The sequence below is a fragment of the Phycodurus eques genome, chromosome 10, assembly GCF_024500275.1.
Source record: "Phycodurus eques isolate BA_2022a chromosome 10, UOR_Pequ_1.1, whole genome shotgun sequence".
NCBI classification, from domain to species: Eukaryota; Metazoa; Chordata; class Actinopteri; order Syngnathiformes; family Syngnathidae; genus Phycodurus; species Phycodurus eques.
In genome coordinates, this window is record NC_084534.1 from 10,653,523 (window position 1) to 10,680,126 (window position 26,604).

Genomic DNA, 26,604 nt, shown 5'->3' on the forward strand with positions numbered 1-26,604 from the left:
TAATTGGAAGACGCCGTTTGTTCAACCCAACCTCTTTTAAATGCGTTGTCAGTGAACGCATACTTATTTGAATGTCGTGATTTCGTCCTGAGCATATCTATCCACTATCACCTCATATGTTTGTAATGGGAGCACGCTAGGCGGTGAGGATGTATGTTAAGAAACCCAACTTCCTTAAAAGAGGTTGCTGGCTGCTGAGTTAGCATCCCGGGAACTCGCCTCCCAATCCCTGAAACGGTGGCAGTATGGTTTACCCCGATGTGGTCGTCCGTGCAGGAAGTTATGTACTGCAGAGCCACAAAATCCAATGGGTTATGTCCAGTGTCAAAATATTATTTGATAACACCAGCTACGTTTGAATCACTGGTAACCACGCCAGACGTCTTCCTGGTCAAAGCATCCAATCAAGTCGTCCCTCTCGTCCAATCAGCGATGATTATTGTCCCCAACCAGTACCTACCTCTTCCGGTAGCTTAATGTCATTGTGGTTTTTATTTTGCTGTTGTGTTTAGTTACTTGTTGTTGTGATTAGTTATTTGCTGTTGTGTTTTTTGAATTATCTGTTGTGTTTCGGTATTTGCTGTTGTGTTTTTTGATTTGCTGTTGCGTTTAGTCATTTGCTGTTGTGATTAGTTATTTGCTGTTGTGTTTTTTAACTTGCTATTGTGTTTAGTTATTTGCTGTTGTGTTTGTTTTATTCTGCTGTGGTGTTTAGTAATTTGCTATTGTGTTTTTAACTTGCCGTTGTGTTTAGTTATTTAGTGTTCTTTTTTAACTTGCTGTTGCGTTTAGTTATTTGCTGTTGTGTTTTTTAATTTGCTGTTGCGTTTAGTTATTTGCTGTTGTGTTTTTTTAACTTGCCGTTGTGTTTAGTTTTTTGCTGCTGTGTTTTGCATTTCAGGACCAGCGTATCATCCACACAAAAAACGTGAAACATACAACAAAGGCAATCAAATCTTATAGTGTCAGGTAATTGTAAAGTATATATATTTTGAAAATGTGTACTATGATGTGGACATCAAAATAAAGAGTGAATGCAAAGGTTATTGCAAGCTTACCTTTCGCAGAGCCACAAATCAAACCGTAAGAAACCCGTAAAGCATTTCTGCATTTACATAAGCAACATAAAATTAACTTTGTCATACTATGTATCTGAATACTAGTCCAAATAGTTAAGTAGCATCTACACTTGTGTGTTTTAGTCATGTGTATGTCCTGAGGTGGGTAACACTGATATTGGATGCAATTTATTATATAACAGAATGCTAAACTCTGACCTTCTCCAAGTACTTCCTAAATGAAAAGACAGATGCTGTGAATAAGGCTCCTGGTATTAAAAAAGAAAAAGAAAAAAAAAACAAAAAGAAGGCAGAAGAACATTGAATATGTGACACACTGATGCAATGCATTTAGTTCTTTGACAGGTGAATAATAATAGAAAGGAGGCCAGAATCATGAGGCCGGTGAAGATTCACACACGGATGACTCTCTGTGGTGCGCGCACACGCACACACACACACACACACACACACACACACACACACACACACACACACACACACACACACACACACACACACACGCACACACTCCACTTGTGTCTCACACACATAAACAGTCTCCTGGCAGAGCCCCTGCCAGGTTATACGGAGGGATGGAGTGTTTTGAGTTACAGCCTGCACAGTGCAGCCACTCGCCACAGCAGCACCATACAGAGTCCATAAAGCATGATGGATGGCCTATCATCATTTACCACTTTGGAGACTTCTCAATGCTGTCACACCCCGTCAAGCACATGCGAAGGGGCCACGCATACAGCAAAAGAGACGGGCACACAAAGGCAGAACATTACAGCGAGAACCAAAAAAGGCAATGCAGACAAAGCGACGCTAAAAGGGACGCTAGAGAGTGCGATAGAAGAGAGAGAAAGAGAGACAGAAAGAGAGAGAGAAAGAGAGAGAACGGCTGATGAAGGAGCATTTTTCGATGTTTGCCTCAATGAATACACAGTGAGTGCAGCACATGCGTACACATTCATGTTCTCGCACAAAAGGAGAGAACACTTCTCTGTCCCTGATTTCTTTGGATGACAGCAGCCCACACACATTCAGGCTGTATTTGGAGCATGTAAAATCTACCGTCTCCTCGCCGCTCCTCTTCTATCATACCACACCAGAGGGAGGGGGCAAAAGAGATGAGGGGTGAGAAAGAGAGCAGATGTAGCAGGTGAGAGTTTACATGGCAAAGCAGGTGAGATATCTAATGTAGTGGGACATTCATAATGGAAAAGCTACTAAACCGCCATCATTCATGATGCCACAGGTCATCGTCATGAGACCACACTTCACACAGCATCAAAGGATTAACTGCACTTGTTTGCTTTTTCTGTGTCTTTTTGTCTTGTATGCACACGTATTTCTTTAGAAGCTTTCGAAGCCTCAAACAAGGGGTGTTAAGAAAAAAATGAAAAGAAGAATACAGTGTTTCCTACATATTCAGGCTTTGCTACTTGCAAATTCACCTATCTGCCTATTTTGTGCTCAGGCTAAAGCCCTGTCTAATATAAAAGTATTGCTTTGGTGCCATCTTGTGGCATATTGGTGCCAATAAACTACTTTGAAGTGAGGGGAGGAGCTTCACCATTTGGGGAGAGGGGTGAAAGCGTCAATACTGGAGGAACGCTGTATACGCTGGCAGTTACATGAAGGAAGATGTCTCACATTCAAAGTCGTAAGAGTCCACACGTTATCACTTCTTGGGAAAGGTTTGTTATTTTTACGTTTTGTACTGATTAACTTATTTTTATCCTTGTGAGGAATACGAAAGAATGTTACATCAGCAAAACAAATATCAGTTAAATTAAAATTATTTTGATGTCTTCATATAAGATAGCAACATAACATACAACAGTTGTGAGAGGATAAGGGAGGAAAGACACCATCTCTGGACAGTGTCTATTGATCGCCACCCAGCACACATCAGCAGAAATTTCCCAAATTGCTATTGAGAAGTGACCTGTAATGCAATTACTGGCCAATGCGGGGCCTTGGTTGCCATCAATTATTAAAAGCTCCCTGAGTCGTGGCCCGCTATCCTGGCTTTGCTGGTGTGTTTTGTCATTATCACATCTGCCGACCACAAGCTCACCAGCTGTTACAACTGAGTCTGGAAAAAGATTTTCCAGCGGCATTTCCTTCTCTATCCAGCTAATTACTTGATGTGGCCAAATGAAGAGAATGCAATTTCTGCCATAGTTTTACAGCATCGCCGGTAAAGGTGTGATGGGGAAGGTCGGAGAATGTGGTTTGGGTTGGAAGCTTTCTGAGATCATTATGAGGGGTGATTGAACTATTTATAATTTCGGGAGTGAATTGAAGTGGAAAATCTACCTGAATACAGCAATGTTGGATATAAAGTCAACAAAACAGGGAGCAATGTACAATGGGAACACGCCTGCTGTGATCCCAGTATTGGATCAGGATGACTGAGTGGTCATGCTTTTACGGTTGATGTTTTCACTTACATTCACCCTTCTTGGCTTTCTCATAGTTTGTTTGAATACCAAAATAACTGTTCCACACGATACCAGTTTTACAACTAACCTCATAGCTACGGTAATGAATTTGATCTTGTTACACAGTATTGTGTTGCACTAGTATGACATATAACACTGTTATTGAAGTTATTGTTAGTGTTATATACGTTATAAAGAACACGACTACACAAACTGCAAAATAAATGCAAGCCAGATCAGGGTTTATGACTCCAAGCCAAACTTTCAGACATGGTAGAATCATGGCTTTTCAGTTTCTTCCTGACAAACGTCCCTAAGAAGCGCCGCCCTATGTCCTCTCCCTCATCCAAGCAGCTGTGTTTGTGAGCTTGCATTGTCTCGACTTTCTTTGTGGGTTCTGAGTGTATGAATTTCTTTTTGACCATGTTAGACAATTCCAGTCAAATTGATTACAGCTTATTTTGTTTCTTGTCAATTTTATTTACGTATATTTTGTCATGAAACAGAAGAAAAGTGTTGTGTGTATGTGTTGTGTACTTTGTTTAGTTCTGTCTGATTCTGTTCCACGCACCATTTGTTGACGCGGCAGTTCATTTTCCCTGACATGAAGGGAATGTGGGCCAGGAGACAAGGGGTGCATTCTCCTGCATTTTACTGTAGGTGTAAAACTATCGTTGGTTTCTGTTACATCACACGATAAGCCTCTTCCAAATGAGTGCAGCTCACTACTCCTGTTGCTGTGTTCACACACCATGCCAAGTTTAGTTGTCTGTAATTGGGAGGGCCGTAACTGTTACCGTAAAAGAAGACACTGTACAATAGATAATTGCCTGTTTTCTTTAAGCTGACATAATCATGTTTCTTTCCATTGGTCTCATTATTGCAGCCCTTGCTCAAAGTGCAACAGTATTGTTTATATTCACTGTCTAGCATATTACTTAAAAAGCACTGCAATAGAGATTGAACAAAGTTGTTAGGGTTTATGAGACGAGCTATACAAAATCTGCCCCCAAAATACCAATTTTACATGCCTAAAAGCAAACTAACTACCCCAGGAAAGATAGCGGCAACATTTTCCCACTTCCATCCATCCATACATTTTCCATACCGCTTATCCTCACTGGGGTCGCGGGTGTGCTGGAGCCTATCCCAGCTGACTCTCGGCGAGAGGCGGTGTGCACCCTGAACTGGTTGCCAGCCAATCGCAGGGCACATGTAAACAAACCACCATTTGCACTCACATTCACACCTACGGGCAATTTAGAGTTTTCAATTAACCTATCATGCATGTTTTTGGGATGTGGGAGGAAACCAGAGGAGTTGGAGAAAACCCCCGCAGGCACAGGGAGAACATGTGAACTCTACAAAGGCGAGCCTGGATTTGAACCCGGGTCCTCAGAACTGTGAGGCAGATGTCCTAACCAGTCGCCCACGGTGCCGCCCTATTTTCCCACTTATATATAAAACAAAAGAAAACAACAAAACCCATTAACAGCGAGTGTGGAGACTGGTTACAAAGTGTAGCGTATATTGACGTTGGATAAAACGTAATTTATTTAAGAAATAAATTCGTCGAAGGTCTGTGTTCACTTCTGGTTTAGTCCGATAGACGTTTAACTTTAATTAAACTAATTTGGTCTCGTAAATGACACCGTGTCTCTTGTTTTATATGTGTAAAATGTAGGAAAAGCGATGAGAAACCTTTTATCAGTCTCATAATCTAAATGTTGCTACTGTAGCGGACACGCCATGAAAAGATGACACCCGGCACCCCAGTCTCCGGCGAGACTCGCTCTTCCCACCGAGATAGACGACCACGAAGTGGCGAGATGTAACTTCACATACAGACGCTAAATGAATCAACAGCCATAATCAACAGAAGCAAGACACAGAAATTTGCTTTGGCATGCCAACACTAAGTGAATTACCAGAACTTGGAGCTTCGAAGCGGAGACCAAAGATACTAGAACGGTGGTGGGGAAAGGAAGGCGGGAGGGGGTAAACCACCCCCTTCTGGCTCACTCCGGCCATAAAAAGGCAGGGCTATGCTCTCTGGGCAGTTGTTGTTTCACCCGACTGACTTGGCAACGACTGGCCCAGACAGGACGCCCACCTCACCACGAGGTGACGAGGACACAGCGGACCATCCCCGGCTGCAGAGCATCCTGCAAGCGCTCCGAGCTACCCTGTTTGGGGACCTGAGTTCACCCCGAGGGAACGGAAGTGGGCACAACGCGCCCGTACCGAACGTCTTGTGAGCCGAGACACCTGGGCTCCTGCCGTCCTGCCTGGGAACTTTTTCCGTTTTTCTTCTTCCTTTCCGCCAAATCCACCTGTTCCCGGTGCGGACCGGGCCGGCCGAACACTCGGAAGCTTGACCCGCCTGCCTCAAACGTGTTCAAGACAAATAAGTCCAACATTGCGGTCTACTAAAAGTTCAGATTAGTGCATATTTGGGTTTAAAATAACGAGAACAGGAATCCCCAGCTATATGCATTCACTACACGCTCATTCTACCAATCTCACATCACAAGTCAGTTTCCTTTGCCAATGTTCGTCTGTACTTTGTTTTTCTGTGTTTTTCTGTGTTCTGTCCCAGTAGAGTCCTCATGTTAGATCATTAAATCTTCCATAAAATTCACTACCTGCATTGTTGTGTGTGTTTGGGTTAGATGAAAAAAACCTCTGGACGTCTAGAACTCTTATCAAAGTTTCCTAAAGTGTAGCAACCTTTAGATTACGAGACTGATAAAAAGGTTTGTCGTTTTCCCAAAATTTTATCCACATAAAAAGCGACGTGGTGCCCCTCTTATATATAAAATAGCTTGATTTATAATGCTGTAATTTAAAATGACATTTAATGGCGCCTGGTAGCACCGGAGGACAAAGGAAAAGGAAGGGTTGGTCGTGGCTGGCGCCCGTGTCCCAGGAATTGTTCCTATTGGGGACAGGATCTCCCCAACTTCTGGTTGCTGTCAGTTCAAACGGAGAAAAGGACTCTTTGATGACTGTAAACCAAGATTTCGAGGGGACCTGCTAATTAATTTAGGGTCCACTTGACATACGCCAGGCCTCCTTTTAGTGGCCGTCTCACAGCAGGGCGGCTGGGAAGAATGCAGTTTATCAAGTTGTGGGGGGTCACTGTGGTACCTCAGGTTGCGGGAGCATGTCCGCTACAAAAGTGAATCGACCAATGCAAACGATGACACAAACGCTGGATAGACAAAATTAGTTAGATAGCTGGCCATCTTCCTACAGGAACTGGAAATGAAAGAACATTGAGCAGTCTCAAATCATCAAGGAAGATTTTCTGTAATATTTTAGAGGGTCTCTGTCATGGGATTGTTTTTTTTGTTCTTTCATCAAAAAGAGCATTTGTGACATCATTCAATCTGATGAGAGGCTACCCCATGTGTGTATACGAGTCACAATGTGTGGTGTATGTATTTAAAATTATCTTTAGTAGTGCCTGGATTGATAAAAACAGGCAACTGCAGAAGAATTGTCCCCACAGAAGAAAGCGTGAATAAATTGTTCATTTAGTATTGACACTGGGGAGTCTATGCCCACACAACACATTTTCCTCGCCTAATGATATTAAACAAACTGTCTAGATTATATCATTACACAAAATGTAATAAAGTCCCGTAATGTAAAGGTGTATAATGTCGCTTTTGGGTCATCAATCTATGGGCCTAAAGGGTACCATGCACCACTTTTGAAATTAGTTGTACCGCCGGACTAAAGAGAACTGTTGCCTGCAGACGGATGAATCTTTCTTCATTTTCTCATTACAATCTGCTCAAATTCTACTTGGTAATGGGAGGTTGTAACATCAGGCCTAAAGCCCAACCATAATGAGGCCATTCAGAGGCTAGATGACAGAATATGGCATCTACTGTACAATTGCACTCATCTTTGGCTCTATGATTGCATCTCTTCCATCGTTCCCTCCCGCATCAGATGGTTTAACCTAAAAGAAACCATTGTATATCAGGATATGATGGAGCTTTACATTCGGAAAACTTGAAAAGTATACCAAAGGCAAGAACATTTCTGCTGAACTTTATTCAGTTAACCAACAAAATATAGACAGGTAGCTGTTACAAATTCATGTAAAGCAAATTGTATTACAGTGTGTTAGTGCTGTACTGTATTGTGTGGGAGAAACCTCACATTTATACTATTATATTAAGAAATTAATTTACAATGGTGCACCATCCATTCATCCTTAAATTTTTCATCCCGCTTATCTTCACTAGGGTTGTGGGCGTGCTGGAGCCTATCCCAGGTGACTCTGGGGGAGAGGCGGGGTACACCCTCAACTGGTCGCCCGCCAATCACATGGCATATACTGTATAAACAAACAACCATTTGCACTCACATTCACACCTACGGCAATTTAGAGTCTTCAATTGACCTATCATGTATGTTTTTGGAATAAGGGAGGAAATCAGAGTACCCAGAGAAAACCCACGCAGGCACAGGGAGAACATGCAAACTCCACACTGGCAAGGCCGGATTTGAACCCAGGTCCTCAGAACTGTGAGGCAGATGTGCTAACCAGTCTTCCGCCGTGCCGTGGCACCATGCGCCAATATGTTCCGATATATCCATCCATCCACCCATTTTCTGAGCCGCTTGTCCTCACTAGGGCCGCGGGCTTGCTGGAGCCTATCCCAGCTATCATCGGGCGAAAGGCGGGGTGCACCCTGAACTGGTTGCCAGCCAATCGCAGGGCACATACAAACAAACAACCATTCGCACTCACATTCACACCTACGGGCAATTTAGAGTCTCCAATTTATGCATGTTTTTGGGATGTGGGAGGAAACTGGAGTGCCCAGAGAAAATCCACGCAGGCACGGGGAGAACATGCAAACTCCACACAGGCGGGGCCGGGGATTGAACCCCGGTCCTCAGAACTGTGAGGCTGACGCGCTAACCAGTCGTCCACCGTGCCGCCGTGTTCCGATATAGTTTTTAAGTATTAAAAAGCTGCAGAAGATATCATTGCTTCTTGACCTCAGAAAGGCACAAAGGGAACCATAGTGATTGCTAGTAGGTGGTGGAGCAAGAAATAAAACAAATAAAGAAACAGATTCATGAATCCCAATGAATGGATGTAAAGTAGCTACTCTAACAAAATTCCATACAGCTTCACACCAGGAATATGATTTTGGCTTTATGGATTTATTCCCCTTCACCCACAAAATCATAATTGACAACTCTAACTGCGCTTGTGTTTTTTGGGGCCTGTCTCATCTGTGCTTCAATTCCTCCCAGAAGTGTTGTATGAGGTTGAGGTCACAGTCACATACGCCATTGAGATTTTATGGGGCTGGTGCAAAAATAAGGTTGTATACGTTAGTCTGAAACAAAGAAAATGGTCTCTGTCCAATGTCCACATCATGACAAAACAATACAAAAAAAATACAACAATGAGCAGGTAAACTGAAACTTCCTGTAATTGATGATATTATAAAGCATATGATAGAATTAGATGATTAGTAGTTATTTTCCCTTTTTCTCCCCAGGTGCAAGTTTGAAGTATAATTTACTTTTCAGCCTTAAGGGGTCCAACACCAGATTAACAGCCGTGTTAACAGGTTGACCATACAACAACCTGGCTGACATACTGTACTTCTGTGGTTATAAGGGTTTCAATGAGGTGGAAAATTTCCAGTAATTTTCCAAAAACATTTTGGAAGTTTTCCATCAAAGTTTAGCTGCTGGATTTTGGAAGTAGGGACAGTTGTACTATTTACTTTCTATGGGTAATAATTTTTTTATCATAATTTTTTTTTCTTACAATAGCTTATGTGTGGATAATACTTTATTCAATTTCAGCTCTCTGTTCACATGTATCCCCTCTAGTGCAACAGAAGATGCTGGGAGGAAATGACGACAGAACTGACTTACATGGGAACATAACATTTTGAAATAAATAAGCTTTTGGATCAAAGGTAAAACGTCTTTAACACCCAACAAGTCCAGTTGCCGCCATTAAATATTTGTGGTAGAAGTGAACACATGAAGGTCCAGTGTTTATTTTCATTACAACTACATGACACATTAAATGTGTTATTTTTCATGTTTGTTCTGTAATTAATTTATCGAAACATGTACAAGCCCAAGAGAGGGGAAAAAAATAAAAATAAAAATCAGTGCGTCAAATTGTGTGCTATTTGCAGTGGTAGTGATGTATTCAGTGTCAGACAGAAATATGATGTGCACACATGCACGTTACTTTAAACAACATTATTACCAATTTATTCAGAAATATTTAGGGTTCCCTGTTTTAGAGAAATTTGACCAAAGTCCAGTTCATTCCTGTAATTGTGCCCAGATTCCACTTAACTCTGGTAAAAAAAATTCTAAATTTCAACATTCACAGATTTTTTTTACCATTTGCGACAGAAATTTGTCTTTTATTGTATTTTATGGATGCATTGAAATGCATTATTTCAGGCATGTGACCATAAAACAGAAGCTGCATTGTGCCCCTCTTTTATTTGTACCCTGGATTTATGCCCTCTTGGCAGCTCTCCTAACTGTTGACTGGTAATAAATTGACTGACCATCAGGGGCCTCATGTACAAAGACTCCTAAAACATAGCGTACGCTCAAATCCAGAAAACGTCGTACACACAAAAATATTCAGATATATGAAACTCTTTGTACTCATGAATCCAAGCACATTTCCTTCGTACATTCCAATCTACGTGGAAATGAGCGCACATGTTGGAGTAGCCGACTCCTCCCTGTCCACGCCTAATTTGAATATTCAAATCATATTTAAATGAACCCTGCACCTGAGATGCCGATCTCTGCATGATCAGAAAAAAAGGAAAATGAGCAAGGTAATGAAGAAAAATATTTTTTTCTGAATGTGAAGTTGCTCAATGAAGTGGAGGCACGCAAGAAAATCCTCTTTGGCACGCTGTCCTCCGGCGTTAACAACACGCGAAAGAGGGATGAATGGGACAGCGCGGGTGTGGCTGTCAATGCTGTGGAGACAGAATAGCGCGCACACGCTGTACTAAAAAAGAAGTGGTCAGACATTAAGGTGGATGTGAAACGGGGGACAGCAGCCCACTGCCAAAGTGTGGCCAAAAAAAGGCGGAAGAACTGATGCGGAGGGCCTCACCCGTTCGAGGAGAGAATCGTTGCGATCATGGGTGACGCTGCTCTCTCAGGGGTGATGGTTGGACATGTGGCTGACTATGATCATCCCACAAGGTTAATAGCATGTATTTTTAGAACTCATAACAAATGTGTTCATACAGTAACCTACACTCCCTGTGAGATAAAGGTTCATGCGTAAATGTTGTATGTGTGGTATTTGTAATCAATCTTTTGAATTCAAATAGACGCACATCAGCATATCAAAGAGGATATCAAAAGCTTTGACTCCTTTTTGATTACTCAATTTATTATTTTAATACACAGGAGAGGACACGCACACTGACAAACAAATCATGTTTTTTTTAGGAGAAGAGGAGTAAATTATGTCAATTTAAACACATTTTAATCATGTGCAACCGATTTACATGTTCAAATGAAGTAAATTCAAAGGACTTTTTTTTTTCAGTGCATGTGCTGGAGTCACGAAGCGATTGTGAGGGCAATCGGCGGCATAAATGATCGCCTCAATCAATTAATAGGTGTCCTCACAATTATCAGTGGTTCATTAAATACACTGGTTAACAAATGAATTCTCAGTCCTTGCCTCAATTGCATTGTTGAAATCAAATGTTGCCGGGCATGAATTGTTCATGAGTGCTAATTATTCATGTGTCTCTGGTGTGCAGATTTATGAGAACAGTTTCCCAGCATCACCTCTAAGTGTCGCCAAAGCACCAAAAGCTGCAGAAACGTGCGTACGCCAGCCATGAAGTTGACGTGAGGCACCGCACATTTCCACGGTCATGTCAATCTTGATACATCTGAACTTTGTCGTGAAAAAGAACGCCACGTTTTTGTGCATACGCACCTTTTGTACACGAGGCCCCAGGTCTTTGGCTTTAAAAAGAGTTTTGTTCCAAATGAAGCGTGCACTCTTTTGGATGCCAAAATGAGGTGATGTGTTTTTGGTTGTGTGCTTGTTTTTTATCACTCCTATATGTTCTGTCAAGGACCAGATTGATTAATTGGAGTATTCCATGTCGCAAACTGGTTTTCTTTTGGAGAAGGGTCATTAGGATAGTTGATGGGGTGATGGTTGGTGACGGAGGGGAAGATTCAGCTCTGAGGCTTAAGGCATTTTTCATGTGGATATGCTGCTATGACTCTTGCACATTGTGCCACTAATTGACATTGACAATAGGAAGTGTGTTTCTTGTGCACACTATGTTGGGTTGGGGGGAAATCCCAACCAAGCACCACCAAATCTTCCCTCTGACCAGTTCACCCACTTCAGCAAGGGAGCCTCGCAGGTATCGACCAAACGGGGTGACTTATTGAGACGACGTTGCCATGAAATTGGGTCAGAGGAGCCAATCAATGTCATAGATTTCTGTGGCTGGCATTATCTTAACTGAGAGAAAGCCTACTTCTGGTAGTAGTGTTGGAGGAGTCGTGTTGTAGGAATAAGGAACAAATCAGTTGTTACAGAAGCACCTCACCAACATTGCTCTACCCACTCCTTCCCACTTGGCTTCATCAACCGTTTCCTCTTTCTCGCTATTCATTTGCTTTCTTTTCCTGGTATTTGTTTGCCCCTGGGCTGAAAACAGGCACGTGTATGTGCTCTATTGCATGTGTGTTGATTGCATGTGGGTGTGTATGTGTTCTGAAATGACACGTTGATTTATTTTTTTATTTTTTCCACATCAGCCTCACTACAGTACTACACTATGAGTCAATCGACGCTGTATTACTCTCTCTCACTCTCTGCACGCTCTTTCCCTGAGTATCAGGTTGTACAATGAAAGTGTTTGTGAAGAGATTTGTATTACTGTTATGAGAGAAGTCTTTGCGGTGTGAGTGAGTGCATGTGCTGCTGGCATCAGTGGTCTGCGTTATGTCAATGTACAAAGTATTCATTGCATCCCAAGTATGCACCTCGTGTACCATGTGTGGAAAAGTGGTTAGGGCATTTGTTATTGTCCGCCCATCCATCCATCCATCCATCTATTTTGTCTAGATCTTTTGTGTAGATCTTTTTTTTGTATCTTATCCTTAGTAGGATTGTTGGTAAGCTGGAGCATTTCCCGTGTGAGAGGTGGTGTACAACCTGGACTGCCAATCGCAAGGCACATTGAAAAAAAAAAAAAAAAAAAAATATCACAGTCACACTGAAGAATAATTTGTTTTTTTAATTAACTTGACATGGATTTTTTTGGAATGTGGGAAAAAGATGGAGTGTTTCCTGATATACGTTTGAGTCAATGCTGTCTGTATTCGTGAGTGTGTCTGCATGTACAGTGCCAAATGATTGTATTAGCTTTTCTGTTATGATAACATGAGACCATCCAGCATCATAAAGGGCTTTAATGCAGACTCTTTGAGCTTTCAACATTTTACTATTTTGAAAAGGAATGAGGAATTTCCAACTGATCTCACCATTTTACACCCAAATTACAGCTCATCTCTGAGACGTCACTTTTTCTGTTACAGGAATGCAAGTAAATATTATGCTATATACTATAATTACACACGTTAATAAGTGTTTTTTTTTCATTTTTTTGTAAAACATTTGAAAATTCATGCAATACAATATTGAATTCCTAAAACTAAAGAATATAATTTTGGTTAAAGAGCTGACATGCTTGTGTGTTAATTTAGGGTAGCTGGGGCATAAATTTTGCATTGGGTGGTAGAGATCTAATAAATTTGTTAAGACTTTGTACAAGTAGTATAATCTTTATTGTCAGTGCATTGTATATGTGTAAGAGTGAACCATTCATTCATTCATCGTTCATTCCGCTTATCCTCACTTGGGTCATGGGCGTGCTGGAGCCCATCCCAGTTATCTTCGGTCGTGAGGCGGGGTACACCCTGAACTGGTCGCCAGCCAATCGCAGGGCACATATAAACAAACAACTATTCGCACTTCACATTCACACCTACGGGCAATTTAGAGTCTTCAATCAACCTACCACACATGTTTTTGGGATGTGGGAGGAAACCGGAATACCCGTAGAAAACCGACGCAGGCACAGGGAGAACATGCAAACTCCACAAAGGTGGGGCCCGGATTTGAACCCCGGTTTTCAGAGCTGTGAGGCGGATGTGCTAACCAGTCGTTCACCGTGCCGCCAAGAGTGAACCACATCTGCACAAATTTATATAAAAGTGCAAGCGCGAAAACACAGCCCCCCACTTTTGCCAGAAACATTAAATGCATTTTCATGCTGTTGGCCAATTGTGAAACTGGACCAGGAGATCACAAATATGGCAGCAATGGCTTAGCTTTTTTGGATGTGCTGCTCATCAAAATTTCCCAAACTCCTCCATTAACGTACTAAAAATTGCTCTGTACAGGTGCAAAATTTTTTTTCATCCATCTTTAAACTTAGTTATGTGAGGCCACTTTGACAATGACAGTTTGTTGTGCAATGGTTTATACATCTGAAATACGGTCATTTGCTTTAAACTGCACCATTGGCTATCTATATTAGTATGACTAATACAGATGAAAAATGTGATGAATAAATAGCTTTTTATGCTTCTTTTTTGTACTGTACTTCTTTTGTATGTCTGTAAAAACCCAGACTGAATGTTTTAAAGGACCTGTTTGTTAATTTATTGACCTCCCTTTACAGACAAAATTCCATTTACACACAGTTTGGATAAAAATATTTTTTCATGATTTGTATTTTTTTTCCTCTTTCCTTTTATGGCATGCTTGTTTGTTGTAATTGTATGTGCAGAACTGTACCTACGTTCTGCATCTCTAGGAAAATTAAAAGGAAACCAATAACTTTCGGAGTCTTAGATTGATTTAGATTTAAATCAGTATACTGTTCATACAGCAGTACAGTTAAATATGAATGAATATGATTGGGGCAAGACTCAAGCTTCCTATGCTGTTATCTAAATAAACAACTCCAGTTGATGAACTGATATGCTTGTGTGTCTGTATGAGTTAACAATGCAACTGCTCCTGCTGTTGTGTGAAGTTGTATACAGTTTTAATAACTAGGAGCTGCTTGTGTTCGCATTCTACAATCATTAGAAGTCAAATTTTAAATAATTGTTAAGGTCATAGATCACATGCATGGCTTAAAGTGCAAGCAAACTCATTTTCGTGTTTCGTTAGAAACGCACTCAAGAAGATGAAAAATGGAAAGGCAGTTGGTCCTGATGACATACCTGTGGAGGTATGGAGGCATCTAGGAGAGGTGGCTGTGGAGCTTTAGGCCAACTTGTTCAACAGAATTCTAGCAGGTGAGAAGTTGCTTGAGGAATGGATGAAAACTGTGCTGGTTCCCATTTTTAAGAACAAGGGTGATGTGCAGAGCTATGGGAACTATAGAGGAATAAAGTTGATGAGCCACAAAATGAAAGAAAGGGAAAGAGTTGTGGAGTCCAGACTCAGGACAGAATTGAGTATTTATGAGCAACAGTATGTTTTCATGCATAGGAAGAGTACCACTGATGCATTGTTTGCTTTGAGGGTGTTGACGGAGAAGTAAAGAGAAGGTCAGAAGGAGCTACAGTACATTGTCTCTTTGTAGATCTAGAGAAAGCCAATAACAGAGTCCCCAGAGAGGAACTGTGGTACTGGATGCAGAAGTCTGGATTGGCAGAGAAGTACGTCAGAATAATACAGGAAATGAGGGCAACAGAACAGTGGTGAGGTGTGCTGTAGGTGTGACAGAGGAGTTTAAGGTGGAGGTGGGACTGCATCAGGATTCAGCCCTGAGCCCCTTCCTGTTTGCAGTGGTGATGGATAGGCTGACTATGGTCTATCAGTGCTGTCAGTGAAGTCAACTCTCAGTCAACTGGGTAAGTGAAACAATAAAAATAAAAGTTAAAACAGTTAAAATAACTATTTTAACCATTTATATTGACTATATTTTAATAAGTCACTGATGGTGTAGTGGTACACTCGCCTGACTTTGGTGCAGGCAGCTTGGGTTCTGTTCCCATCATCTTTGAAATGTAATGCGTTTTGTGTTATTCGGGTAACGTTTCTTGCTGTCTGACACCCACGCAGGTTGTGTCGCGAGGCAGTGGCGAAACGGAGGAGGTCTGCCGCCCCGCGGCACCTTGCCAGCAGGTTAGAGGAGCCGCTAGAGGCCCAGCACAATGGCGTTAGTGCCCTTAGGCTCACGGCCTCCTTCCCCTTCTTCCCTCCTCCTCCTCGCCGGGATTCATCCAAGGGGACTGGAGAGCATCGTGCAGCTTTGGCCACATGTGGAGCACCATTCTGTGCCACAGAAGCGCGTTGTCCGGTGAATTTCAGAGGAGGGAAAAATTGTCCTGGCGGCATGGTTTATGGTCCTTATGCCGGCTCCGAGGCTGCTTCTATGCAGCCTGTGAAAGTGTGATCTCTCGGTCGCTGGAAAGGAGCCGTGAGAGAAGGAAGGTAGTACATGTATTTGATTGACAAGAGAGGCGGGATTTTCTGAGCTCTTAGCGACATGCTCACCGCGCCTGCAAGCTGAAAGAATGTCTCAATTCAACCATTTTGAAGCCTGATTTCACATCCTTTGCTTTTTTTTTTTTTTATTCATTCATTGTCTGGCTTCTTGTTAACAAGACTGTTCTCTGTGATGTGTCAAATTTACAAGACATTTTTGTTTGGTAGCACTTTAATAGATTTTGGTCCAGAGGCCTTGAACTGTGGGCTTCCATTCCGTTTGCCAACTTGATTTGTATTACACAGTTTTATCAAACAAATGTAAAGAAATACTACTTAAAGAAATATCTGTGCAAACTCTATCTGTCAGAATAATACGTGCCGATGAGAATTCTGCATATTCCGGTGTTCTTTCGCGGAAAATACCTCATGGTGGACCAACTGTTTGCACGTGTGAATGGTTGGTGATCGGCTGGAGATCAGTTCAGGCTGTGCCCCGCCTCTCACCCAAAGTTAGCTAGGATAGGCTCCAGCTCGCTGGTGACCCTAATGAGGACAAATGCTACAGAAAATGGATGAAGGGATTTTAAACTTTGGTCTGCCTTTAAAAGTTCGGTGTCAGTTTGGTTTTTGCTTGTTTACCCTCAGTCTCAACTGACACCACACACGCATGCACGCACGCACACACACGCGCACACACACGCAAACACACAAACAAACACACACACAGAGCTTTCAGTACTTTGTGCTGCGCTACACCAACAGCCTACAGCCGTGCTTACAGGGCATTTCCACTAGGTAGTCTAATCCCCTTCTACTCTCGGCTCACCTGGCAGCCACAGAAAGAAGACTCTGGAAAACTTTTTAAATATAAAGGGTTGGAAACCAACTTTGATGATAAAAAGCGCACCAGGACGTGAAGTGAAGGGGAAAGAAGCTTTAAGGGGGAAAAGGGATTTCATTTGCAGGATCTTGGTTATGTTGGCTTGAGAGAGGGGATTGATGGAGGCTGGAGAGACGGAGAAAACAAACAAGGTGGAAAAAGCAAAACCGGGTACGAACGAGTGCCATAAATTTCTTTTTTTTTAGGCTAAATTCTAATGACTAACTGCATTACTTTCACCAAGGAGCGAATATTTTTGGTTTTTGGCTGTGGGTATTTTTATGTTTGTTTGTTTGCCAGCAGGATTATGCAAAAAAAAAAAAAAAACTGATTTCCTAAAAACTGATTTCCTAAGAACTTTCAGATGTGCATATATTTCTTTAAAACTGTAAATGTCAGAGTTCACTAAAGACAGCTCGCATATCGTCTAGCTAGGCCTTTACCGCCACTTGACAATCGGGTTTGAATGCCCGTTACTGCCACCTACAGGGATGTAGTGGACAAGTATTAATGGCAACTTGAACACCATGCAACTGGACTGACTTTTCTTTATGAACCACGGAACCATTTAACAAATGGCTCGGCAGGCTTCAGTATACTCCGCTGCTTCCTGCTCATTTTCTCCTGGAAGATCGGCAGCAGGTCTCTCTTAGGCATGCCCTTGTTTACTTTAGGCTCACCCTCGATCCATTGCAAGTTTGAGAGTGTCCTCTCCTGGCATAAGCATTGTGAATTAGCATTTCCCTCTGGAGCCAAGTCGATTGCCAATAACTGCATATCTACACTTAAATTTATATGCTATGTAGCATGCAACTAAATCTAAGAATCCTTTGTTCTCTCTCTGTTGGTATAAACAACAAAAGGCCAAAACAGCAGTCACAGCAGATGTGTGAACATAAATTGCATTCTGGTTTCGACCAAATATTTAATCTCTGTGTGTATGTGTCAGTCTCTCCCTCCCTGTTTCTTTCTGAATAATATGCCACTGGGAAGTGAAAAAAAACAAAAAACAACTGAAACCACGGATCCCCCACTCCTCAGCTATCTCGCTGCATGTCTGTGATGTCATAATCACTCACATCAAAGGCTATGTGCTCAACACGGCGACTGTCAGCTTCCCTAGAGGCGTCATTAAAAACGAACACAGCAAAGCAAGCCAGGCCTGACAGAGACACATCAAAACTTCCTGACACACACATGTGCAAGTGTGCACGCTAACGGATGAACATGGCTTACATCTGTACACACAAAGATGCATGTATTGTGCATTGAGGGGCATGATAGAAAAGAATTGCAGCGACAAATTCCTGCAAAAACTCCCACAAAACTGTAAATCTTAAAATCAGACTGTATATAATGCGATATACTGTATATAAGCCCCCCACTCACATACCGAATTGAACATCTACCTCCTCCCTTGACAGTGTCAAAAATCCCTTCTACTGTCATGCACCGATGACAGATCAACATTCATAAGAGACGGCTTTCATGCGCATCGTACATGTCCACTGCTGCTCCACAGCATGTGAACATCGGTCGACAAGACATGCTACATCCATGATGGGCATGATGTACAAATAGCCATCACCCACACACCCAGTGGCTTTTCATCCCTCTCTGTCTTTCGTTCACACACTCGCCCTCACACGGCTGCTTCTAACAGACACACACAGGCGTACACTCATTTACACAAACTGGAGGAAGCACTATAAATAGTATGCCGAAGATGTGATGCTGTGTGTGGCTTCTCCCTGTGGGTTTATATGTGTGTGTGACTGTCAGAGTGACGAGAGAGGGAGAGCAAGAGGACGGTAAGCGAAAGGAAGGCTCTGCTCACGTCTGGCGCACAGCCAGTGATAAACACAAAGTGACAGGCGTGGCAAAGATGGTGAGTCCCTTTTGATTTGAAATAAATGTCAGGCATTTGTATGTGAAAAAATGAATACTTAAGTGCCACCATTAACCTAACATTGTTGTCTGTGTCGTTGCTTCCAGGCCAGCATGGCGTGACTTACCCCTGGCAGGGTCTTCTGCTCGTGCAATGCATTCTGGGCTTTCAGGGCTGACTCCCTGGCACAGTAGGTGAGGAAGGCACAGCCTGAAACACAGCAAAACAGAGACATCATTATATAATGTGAACTGGGGAAGAAAAATAGGTTGATGTAGGAGGGTGCTCCAGCAATCACACCAAATAGCTAAAAACAACAGAGAAACACGAAGAGCCTGTCTGTCACCTTCATTCTAATCAAGAATATGGATTTATTTTTGCGCATGATGAGCAACACAACAGCAACTGAACAAACGGAAAATTCCTTTTCGCATGAGCGCAGTCAAGTCGGCACTGAGAAATTAAGGAGGGCAATATCTGCTGGCTTGCAGATTTGTGCAATATGCTGCGTGAGAGCTCCTCTGCCTGAGAAACACGTCAGATGTGACGGAGCTTCCCAGCTGCCAGTTATCCATTCACCCATCGCACTCTTCTGGCGGTTGTGACACAGATAGACATTTTCCCTGACAACCCCCCCGTTTCTTTTCCACTCTTCATTTGTCCAACTCTCGACTCCATATGTTCTTCCAAGACTACCTACAATCCTTGGGTTGATTGCCACCTGGTCTGACATGGGGGTGGGATGAAGATGGAGATGCAGGAGGCGAGGCAGGAGAAGAAGCCATGGGGAATGTGTAAGCCTCTCCCTCACCATCCCATGATAACAATGAGGAGCACACCACTGGTGAGGGCTGACAGACTGTCAATCTTCACATCTAAGAAAAGAATTTAGGTGGATGACAAAGAACTAAAATGTGCCAATGTAAACCATTGACAATGGTGACAGGATTTAATTAGACAAACAAAATCCTTAAAAGTCATGCATACATTTTTAAGATGCGAAGATATGTAGTTCTTAATTCGACTTCAGTAACGCAGACAATAATACTATCAGGCATTCGAAGCGTTAAAAAACAACCTATTTTACATTAGAAAAAAAATGTCACGGCACACCCCCAAACAAAAATGGCACAGAAAGTGGATACATAAGTGAATTGCCATCTAGTCGGCGAGCATTTGTCTGCTCTTCCTGTCCAGTGGCGTGCAATGGGGTATGGCAGCGGTCCCGGGCATCCAACTCCGGGGGGTGTGGCATCCAAAGAGGTTTGGGTGGGCATTGAAACCGTAGACAATTTCTCACAGCACACCGGACGATTCTCACGGCACACTGGGATTCACTTTACTGGAGAAACGGGATGCAACAAACACATTTTGTTCTTTGGAGTGATCACAATTCTCACAGCCTCCTCTTATAGCTCATCCTGGTTACGTTGTTAAGTCAAGTCAAGTTTATTTGTATAGCCCTTAATTACAAAAGCGTCTCAAAGGGCTTCACGGGCCCACAGTTGGCAATGATTGACGACATCCCTTAATTTAAACCACCCAATCGGGAAAAGAAAAACTCAAAACCCCGTTGTTGTTTATGCAAACCATGTTATTAGTTGTCGTTACCAACCCCATATAGTGTATGTGGAAGTTGCCTCCACCCCTCCTGATGCTTTGTCTTTAACCCCAGGTCTTACTGATGGTAATGCACAAGGGAGCTGCTCTTGATGGTGTTTTTAATTAACAGGCCTCTCACTCATTAGGCCAAATGAGTTGGCCGCTGACAGCTCAGCTACCTCCTCGTCCTCTCTTGGCCTGTCATGTTAACTCGAACACGCATGTGCTGTCCCCCTGGAAATGCACAGATACTTAACTCGCTTGCATGTACTCTACCATAATGTTCATTATATTCAGTGGATATTAAAAGTCTGCACACAAATGCCAATGCTAAAACGGACCAATCACGAGAGATGATCTCCGCACCATTCTACGCGCAGCAACAATTTTTGCCATGTACGCGTCAAATGCCGCATAGGGGCCGCGCGGCCCCTATGCGTCGGTCACATGATGCGGACGGTCACATGATGAGTCAGTCACATGATGCGGGCGCTGTCGGCCGTGCGAGCGCGGAAGTATAAAGAGGCCTTTGCAAAGAAAAAAATCCAAACTTGGCTACAATTTTCTAAATCACACTTGAAATCTCCTCAGCACGTGTCTGTAGGAAAATGTGTTTTAATCCAATGAAACAGAGACAAACACACAACACTACTCATCACCAAAACAACCCAAACTAGTACCTACAATAGTGGTGGCAGTTTTGGGCATGTTTTTATTTCGCTGGAACTGGGGCCTTAGTTTAGTTGCGGGGAAATATGAACAGTTCCATCAACATCTGTGGGGTGATCTGAAGAGGGTTGTGCACAGCAGATGCCCTCACAAGTCGGCGGACCGGAAATCACGGCGACGACAAAACCGCAACATTGCAGTCTTGCTTGCTGTCCCTAATCAAGTGGCCGGGCTCACATATAAAAAACGGCTTGCTACTTGAAATCACCACGGAAGGAGGAAAAACAAGACTATTTTGTGTTGATGTAGTTTGCTTTGCTGAAGACATTAGTGAAAGGTCAGTGATTGGGTCATCTCTTGTAGTTTTGACCAAGTAATGAGTGAGCTTACATTAATAGCTATGCAATCTATACATTAAACGATCGAACGATATTAAACTCAAGTACTGACATGGAAAAATTTGCATTAATGATAGGACTCAACACTGCCTTTAGTGAATTGTAATCCAGTCATTTTTCAAAGAGATAAATGGACCGGAAGTCACTCCTTAAGAGTTAAAACCGGACATGCGTGACATTACCCCTATGAAAGCCAAAGTTGCTGTGGCAAAGTATTAGTTTGGGTTTTTGCATAGTCATGCAACCAGGTTATGCTATGTTTTTCTATTTCTTATTTATCCTTCCTAAGATTTTTTGTTTTTTGTAATTCAATTGAGTTGTACAGTTTATACGTCACAATGGTGAAAAAAAGGTGTGTAGACCACTATCGATGCCAACTTTGCCAAACCAATGTGAGAGGTTTGTGGGATTTTGTATAAAAAAAAATAAAGCAGGTATCCTAACATTACTGGAAAAAAAATCTACTTTCTATGTCATAAAACTATTATTACGAAACTGTGTTCCTGTTTTTGTTTGTATTTTGTTTTTCAGCTTCCTCTGTGAGCATTTGTGGGCGGAGCCTCTTGCGCCACCCCTGCTGGCAATTTCAATAAGCAAGGTTTTATTTAGCTTTCTTTTTGATTGTGTGTCTCCTTTCTGTGGCTCCGTCCACCACCTTTTGTTATTCATTACACTGAGAGTCATTTATGCACCATATTGATCTTTTGCCACTGTTGTTTTCCGTTACTTTATTGCCATCTGTTTTTTTTTTTTTTCTACATGTTCCCTTGGTTATTAAATTCGGTTTTATTGCCCTTGTGTGAAGAGTCTGCTTTAGGGTCCTAGATACTATATGACTATCTGCCAAACCTTACAAATATGGTTTGGAATTAGATACAGGATGTGCCAATATGTTGCTGAAAGGGTATGTATATGTGCAGACTTGCTGAAAAATCAAGGAAAAAGGTTTATATATTGTGTGTCCAGGAGAGCAGGTGGAAAGGGAGTAAGGCTAGATGTTCAGGGGCAGGGTTTAAATTATTTTAAAATGGTGTCAATGGGAAGAGAAATGGAGTCGGGTTATTTTAAAAGAAGAGTTGGCTAAGAATGACTTGGAGGTGAAAAGAGTATCAGATCGAGTGATGAGGCTGAAAGTTGAACTTGAGGGTGTTATGTATAATGTGATTAGTGGCTATGCCCCACAGGTAGGATTTGACAGAGGTGAAAGAGAAATTCTGGAAGGAGCTAGACGAAGTAGTTCTGAGCATCCCAGACAGAGAGAGAGTCGTGATTGGTGCAGATTGTAATGGACATGTTGGTGAATGAAACAGGGCGATGAAGAAGTGATGGGTAAGTACGGCATCCAGGAAAGGAACTTGGAGGGACAAATGGTGGTACACTTTGCAAAAAGGATGGAAATGGCTGTAGTGAACACTTTTTTTCCAGAAGAGGCACGAACATAGGGTGACCTACAAGAGCGGAGGTAGAAGCACGCAGGTGGATTACATCTTGTGCAGACGATATAATCTGAAGGAGGTTACTGACTGTAAGGTAGTGGTAGAATAGAATAGAGTCACCTTTTATTGTCATGAACATGCATGCATGCACACGAAATTTGTTCTCTTCATTTAACCCATATTGATTGATTGAACCCAGGTCCTCAGAACTGTGAGGCTGACGCTCTAACCAGTCGTCCACCGTGCACCACGAACAGAAAATTAAATAAAATCAAAAAATCAAAAAAGAAAAAACATTTTTATTTAGTCTGACCTCCCATTACAATTGAACGAGAGACAATTTAAGAGAGCCCTCTTGAAGCTAAATTGAATGGCACTCTAAATTTACGTGTATTGCCCTCACATTTACTATTTTAATATAAACTATTTTGCTATGAAAAGGGTAATTAAAACAAAGCCAGTGGGGAGACACACTTGTACGAGTTGTGCATATAAAAAAGACTTGAGGGTAAAACAAATATTTACACAACTACCTGTATATTGAAGAAGAAATACTACGGAAAAAAAACAAAAAACATTCAACTTCTCACTGTATTCCCATGCGCATTGAGGTGCTCAAATGCACATAGATAGTGCGTGGCAGTCAACAAACATTCAATTTATCATCATTGTCACAAGTCTGACGCTGGCAGGGGCTTTAGTATCTGACTAAGACCAATATTGGCCCAGGAGAGAGAGATAAGCTGTTTGTTTCTGATGTCAATGCTGCCAATTTGGTTTCCCATCACTTCAAATTCAAATCAACTGCAGTGCAGAGGGGATCTGAGTGTGTGTGCGCGTGTCTATGAAGGAGAGAGACAGAGAGCAGAAAGTAAAGGTGGGCAAGGAAGCAAAACGAAAGAGGGGAGAAAACTGAGTGGGACAGAGAAGCAGATGCTCGGAATGGGAGAGGGAGAGAAGGGGAGAGTGGAGATAAGATCACCTAGCTTCTGTGAACACCATCCCCCTGTGTCCTACACTTGCTGCTTATCTCAACTGGTGCAGACACCCCAAAGGGACACATACCCACTGAGGGGGTGAGACAGACAGGGAGGAAAAGGGGATGGGAAAAGGCAGGATGAAAGAGAGGAACAAGGGAATGTTGGATACTATGAATCTCACTGACAGGAGAAGTGTGTGGAAAAAGTGCTGAGCTTCTGTGGCGAAAGGCAGCAAACTATGGAAGACTATGATGAGGTCTGACCTGCAGCTTTGTCGGATTTGGTTTCCTAACAAACTGAAACATTGTTTTTAGTTATTTTCTTAAATAAACAAAATAAAACAAAATAAAAGAATGTCAAGGAATACACTTTGCCTTTCAGGGGCCTAGTGAGTGACACCTGCTGTTACGCTCAGTCGTGATGGCCGTTTTCCACAAGGTTAGTTCAGCGTGAGCGTCTGCTCCATGCTCCTCGGGAGTTTTCGTATTGTATTTGTATCTCTTTTGTTTCACTTCCCTTAAGCTGTAGCGTATCTGAACCCCGCTCGTAACAAAATGTTTAGCTCGCAACACAAAGCAAAAGAACAACCAAGTGACTGCTTGTCATTTAAGTCAGAGCAACGCTGTAAAAAACAACAAACAAACAAACTAACAAAAACAAAACTTAAGTTTCAATGAAGAAAATGGTTTTCAAATGTCGATAATATATGAAAAAGCACTAACCACTTGGATCACATACCAGGAAAACAGTCCTCTGTTATCATCTAATGTGATTTTTAAAATTTCTAATTTTTACAACCCAAACACAGAAAACAACCCTTTACTGTACTGAAAGAAAATGTAAAAAAAAAATCTAGTAGCGTGTGAGGCAGCGAAGTGAAATAGTGGTTCCGTTGGAACATCTCTGTAGAGTTTGAGTTCTGCCATACTTGCATGGGTTTCTTTCACATTCCCAAAACATGCTTCTTAGGTTAATTAAGAAGCATGTCTGTCATCTAAATTGCCCGTAATTCAGCTGTGAATGTGAATTGCTGTTTGTCTCTATATGTGTATGATTGACTAGCGGTCCAGTCCAAAGTGTATTACGCCTCTCACTTGAAGTAAGCAAGGATAGGCTTGGATTATCTGTGACCCTAATGAGGACAAGCGATATTTAAAAAAAAAAAAAAAGTATGAATGGATCAAAGAGCGTTAATAATTACAAACATAAATCATCAGAATTGCTTGGTTATTGTTCCTCGTTGCTTCATTTGGGCTCCACCACTTACAGTATATCATAGGGCTTGATTATAATTGTAAAAATGTCATACGCCATCCACAGCCACTCGGTTGTTTGAATGCCAAAGAAGGGACTGATGGTGCCCCTGGACAGAAAGCCATCAGAAATTGAACCATTTCACTGTATTCAATATAAAATACATATTGGACTGAAAGAATGCAGTTTCTGTTAGGGTTCTTCCACTGTTCATTTAAGGCCTTGCATCACTAGTCAACCAGCGACTAGCACTGAAAAGTAACACCTACCAGCAGAGAATATGTCACACTGATGACAGTGTGAAATTTATCTGTTGAGATGAAATGAGGTGATATTAAAGTTTTTCATGCTTTTATTTGAATGCGTGTTCATTCAAATGAAAGAACGCTGATAAAATCACAGTGCAGATTTCAGTCCTGGAATGACAGTTGCCTTATAAGGCACATGAATCCCAATGCATCCCTCCCTGAATTAGTGCTTCTCACTGTTACTGGGCACATGAATTATTTTTCACCAGAACGACATGCCTCTGCGCCACCCAAGACTAGAAAGCTAAGGGGACAAGTTATTGCTGAGAATTCTCCAATTATCTTGCGCCCATTAAATCAGCGATTGTAAAAAGGCTGACATAAAAGGTTTCCTCTTCACACTCTGTCCTTTATCCCCAGCTACAGATGGGGAGAAACTCCCAGTGATCATTTAAATATTTCAGAATATCTTGGTAAAAGCTTCAAAAGAGTCAATAGCATTAAAGTCTTTATCCGCAGCACAGCTGAACCTCCTCATTGCACGGCCCTGGATCTCTGCCTCGAAAACGTTTGCCATGCCAAACTTTGCGTGATGTTGTCCAATTGCAGGCTATCAATATAGATTTCGACATTGTATGACAGTTTTCTTCTCTTTTCCCCAAAGAGTTGACCAAGGATAACTTGTGCTCAGTAAACAAGAGAAACTCGAGGATGTTAGTTATACAGGAAAATGCTATAGAAAAGAAGAGTACAACTGCATGCAAAAGAGATGTTTTTTAAAGGATGAGAAAGTTGACCTTGCTGTTGCAGAAACTATAGGTAATTTAACATAATTCACACACTCATGCACACATGCACAGAACACACACAGAACAGACACGAATTGCTCTAATGCAGACGCTGCTAAGGTTTAATTTTTAATTCAAAGTGTATCCATATTTGAGTTGAATATCCTTGGATCTGATATCAGCCCAAAAACAAAACAAGTGCCTCTGTGAGGAGTAGTAATTCTATATAAGTGAGCAGCAATTCCTCATATCCCCTTCACCTATCCTGGCCCCTCAGATCATTACTTACTGTATGATGGTGACTAGATATAGAGAAAGGAGGCTATTTCAGGGGATAAAAATATTCCTGCTTTTGCCCCGTATCCTCCGAAAATCTTAAATTGCCAGTGGTAAAGCGCGATTTATTAAAACT

General features: G+C 42.0%; 1 protein-coding gene across 3 annotated transcripts in view; it reads right to left on the reverse strand.

Annotated features, from left to right (window-relative positions):
• celf4 (CUGBP, Elav-like family member 4) overlaps window positions 1-26,604 on the reverse strand; it is a 108,793-nt gene that overhangs the window by 57,749 nt on the left and 24,440 nt on the right. For all 3 annotated transcript variants that reach the window (XM_061687412.1, XM_061687413.1, XM_061687411.1), the window contains exon 2: window positions 18,945-19,027. In XM_061687412.1, coding sequence (XP_061543396.1) covers window positions 18,945-19,027 — 83 coding nt within the window. The remainder of the gene's footprint in view (window positions 1-18,944; window positions 19,028-26,604) is intronic.